Source organism: Myotis davidii, unplaced genomic scaffold (assembly GCF_000327345.1).
Source record: "Myotis davidii unplaced genomic scaffold, ASM32734v1 scaffold399, whole genome shotgun sequence".
Lineage (NCBI taxonomy): Eukaryota > Metazoa > Chordata > Mammalia > Chiroptera > Vespertilionidae > Myotis > Myotis davidii.
The window spans coordinates 5165074-5168747 of NW_006292094.1; the positions used below are offsets into that span (position 1 = coordinate 5165074).

Genomic DNA, 3674 nt, shown 5'->3' on the forward strand with positions numbered 1-3674 from the left:
GCTCCGGGGACCGAGGTGGAGGCCCTGCCCCTCGCAGCCTCAGTTCCCTGTGTGCACCCCAAAGGGACTGAGCGGACATTTGGGGGTCCCGTGCCCTGGATGGTGGTGAGGGAGCACCTGCTGTGCGCAGGCCCTGCCTGCGGGCTGCTGGGAGCCACCGAGGGCCAGGCTGGCCTCCTGGGCGGGCACAGGGCACGTGCCCTCTGTGCCCCCTGCAGTCACTTCCCTCGGGGCTGTCACAACCAGGCCCGCCTCACAGGACCTGGAGAGGTTGCCCTCAGGGCACACGGGAAGGAAGCCCTTTGCTTGCTAGGGTGGCCAGAGGGTACGGGGACGCCCGTGCCCAGCTCTGCGTGCGGGCCTCTGACTCTCCTGAGGCTGTTCTGGCTGAAGGTGCCGCCTGGTGCTTTCAGGATGGGTGCTGCCAGCATTTATTTATTATTTATTATTATTATTATTACTATTATTAATGCTGTTATTGTTAAATGCATGCCGCCTCCTTCTTCATTACAATTCTCAAGGGAGGCATTATCCCCATTTCGCTGATGAGCAAACTGAGGCCAAGTAAGGGAAGCCCCTGGCCCAAGTCTTTCAGGCTCCCTCTGGCCTGTGACTGGGAGGCCTGCCAGGGTCTTCCCCTGGAGGGTGGGGAGCATGGATCTTGAGGGGTCTCGCCCTGTGTGTCGAGAGTGAGAAGGCATCTCTGGGTGTGAGCTGGGAGTGGAAGTTGCAGTTTCCACCCCGGTCCCAGCAGCCGTACACCCCTGTTTTGAGGGACCCTGGGTGGGGGTTCTGCTCTCTGGAGGGACAGCCCACTGGGTGGGGCTTCCTGGCAGCGGCATCAGCCCCCATGCTCAGGACCCTCACTCACTCACTGATTTTACTCACTAAGTCTCCGTAGTTCGGGACCCGCTGCGGGCGTGCACGGAATCACTGCTCTCTGGCTGTGGGATCGGGCACTTCCCATCTCTGAGCCTCAGCTTGCTCACCCCTTAAATGGGTGCATAGGGCGGCTGAGAACTTGAGGGGGTCTGGGCCTGTCCAGGGCTGCTGTGGGGTCCTTGGGGAGGTCATTCTCTGAATTGTGGGTGTCCTCCCCGGTCTAGGAACTCAGAACAGGAGTAGGGGTTCAGGCCATGAGCCCCCCTCAGTGGCCTTGGGAGAGGAGGTGCCTGCTCCCCACGGAGCCTCAGCTTCCACCTGTAGAGGGGGAGGACTGTACCCGCCTTGGGGCTGAGCGCCAGCCCTGCCCGTGGGCGAGGGTCCCACTGGGTGTGCCCGAGTGGACCCAGGCCCATCCTGAGCCAGGGGGCGGGCGGGCGCCCGTGTCCGCTCCTCCCGGTGGGGAGAGACCGGAGGTGGGCCCGGCGGTGGCCTGGCGGCCGCCTGACAGCCCCCTTCTCTCTGCAGGCGAGGCCTTCCTGGGCGGCTTTGTGGCCAGCGGGGTGGGGCCCTCGGCCTCATCCCATGGGAGCCCGGTGCCCCTGCCCTCTGACCTCTCCTTCCGCTCCCCCACCCCCAGCAGCCTGCCCATGGTGCAGCTGTGGGCCGCCCATGCCCACGAAGGTAAGGAGTGTCTGGCGGGTGGGTGTGGGCTGCTGGGCTGCATCCCCGGCACTTCCCGAGTCAGCCCACCCCTCCTCCTTCAGGGTCACCCCTCCTGGCTGTGGCCGTGGCTGGTGGGGCTCAGCCATGTCCCTGGCGCCCCGGCTGTTTTTAGACGCTTGGTGCTTCCTCTTGTCACGGTCACACGGCCTTTGCACACGCGGTTGGTTCCCTTGCTTGCAAACATCCCCCCCCCCCGCTTCTCCTGTTCATCCTTCAGGCCCATCGCCTCTCACTTGTGACTGCAGATTTCTGTGTGTGTTCATTTATAATTGCGGGACCAGAGGCCCTGGGTGCTCTTGTCGCAGTTCTGCTGTGATGCCCCTAATCATGGGGGATCTGTTTGTTTGGCTTCCTGCCGCCCGAGCAAATCTGCATCTCCCTGGAGCCTCAGTTTCCCGTCAGTGAAGGGATGGGTCTGGGGACTCCGTGCTCCTCCCCCTCCTCCTGCCTCCAGGTGCCCTGTGCTGCTCCTGGTGCTGGAAGATTAGAGTCCCGGGAGCACCCCCTGTAGGCTGAGTCCACAGCCGCCCCATATCCTCTCTGCCAGAGCGTCAGCGAGCGCGCCTGCCATCGCCCCCATCCTGTGTGCCCTGCACAGAGGGGTGGTCCTGACTCTAGGCCTGGGGTGGCGGGCATCCTGCTGGGCAGGGGTCCCATCTGAGTCCATAGTAGCCCCCCAGTAGCTGCCTCTGGGGCCTGTGTGCTGTCAGCCCCTCTGCCCTCCCTGACACTCCTTTGCCAACAAGTACTAGTAATAATAACGATAACAATAGGGTGCCAGGCGCTGCATACGACTCACTTTATCCTCAGAGCCAGCTGGGAGGTGAGGACATTGTACCCATTTTACAGATTAGGAAACGGAGTGACTGATCCCTACGTAGAAGCATAGCTTCAGCGATTCAGTGAGAGCTTCTATGTGGAGGAGGGGGGTGTCTTGATTATTTAGTGATTTTGGTTAATGTCGTTATCAGATGATGGCGCTGTGGGAGAAGCTCTGCGTCCCTGGCACAGGGGACCCAAGGCCCTCAGGGATGTCCAGTGCCTGTGGTCCTCCAGGACCCACGGCCTCGGCAGAGTGTCAGGACCCTCCCTGTGCCCAGTGCCCTGCGTGGCCTCTGAGCCTCCATGCCCTGTGCGCCCTCAGGCATCTGTTTCTCCCTCCGTGGCTACCTCTCCTGTCTTCGCTGTCCGGCGAGGCTCTGATTCTGGCCATCTCGGGCGGGGGGGGGTCTGGGGAGAGGCTGGGTGAGCTCTCGGCAGGAGTAATTCCTTCCTGGCGGCAGAGATATTGGGTGAGCTGAGTTCAGGGAAAGCTAGTGACCTGCTCAGGGTCCCACAGCAGGGAAGGCGCCAACGAACCAGTTGAACCTGGTCTGTGTTGGGTAGAGATTAGGAGTCCTGGTGACCTCAGTTCAAAGCCAGGTCCCTCTGTGTGTGACCTTGGGCAGTGGTCATCTCCCAGCCTCAGTTTTCTCATCTGTGAAGTGGGGGTATTGAGAGTATCACTTTTCTGAGATTTAAATGAGAATAACAAAGGCAAAGCAGTTGAAAGTGCTTGCCAGCTCCTCATTGCTCCTCTCTGGGTCCATCGGATCCTTTTCCCCATGGACTTGAGAGCCAGGTCCGCGCAGGCCGCCGGGACTGGAGGGAGGGAGGCCTGAGCCCCTGGGTTGGGAGGGGCAAGCTGCACCCTGGGGAGCGGGTGTTGCCCCTCAGGCTCCGTGCACGGGGCGGCGGCCCAGGGAGAGGGAGCTCCCCGAGGAGGCACGAGGTGGTCCAGCCCCGCTTCTCTTCTCTCCTCCAGGCTTCTCCCACCTGCCCAGCGGGCTGTACCCATCCTACCTCCACCTGAACCACCTGGAGCCCCCCAGCAGCGGGAGCCCCCTCCTCAGCCAGCTGGGTCAGCCCAGCATTTTCGATTCACAGAAAGGTCAGGAGGCAGTGGGGAATGGGGGCTGTGCGTGCGAGGGCCTTCTGAAGGGTTTCTCTGGGGCCCCCGGTATTGGACCACGGCCCAGTCAGGATTCCAGGCAGCACCCCTCCCCTAAGGACCCCACAGGCTCGCT

General features: G+C 62.2%; 1 protein-coding gene across 1 annotated transcript in view; it reads left to right on the forward strand.

The window, feature by feature from the left end:
• TNRC18 (trinucleotide repeat containing 18) overlaps nucleotides 1-3674 on the forward strand; it is a 70330-nt gene that overhangs the window by 1240 nt on the left and 65416 nt on the right. Inside the window, exons 2-3 of the mRNA XM_015565149.1 lie at nucleotides 1107-1566; nucleotides 3413-3569. Of these exons, the coding sequence (XP_015420635.1) occupies nucleotides 1107-1566; nucleotides 3413-3569 (617 nt within the window). The remainder of the gene's footprint in view (nucleotides 1-1106; nucleotides 1567-3412; nucleotides 3570-3674) is intronic.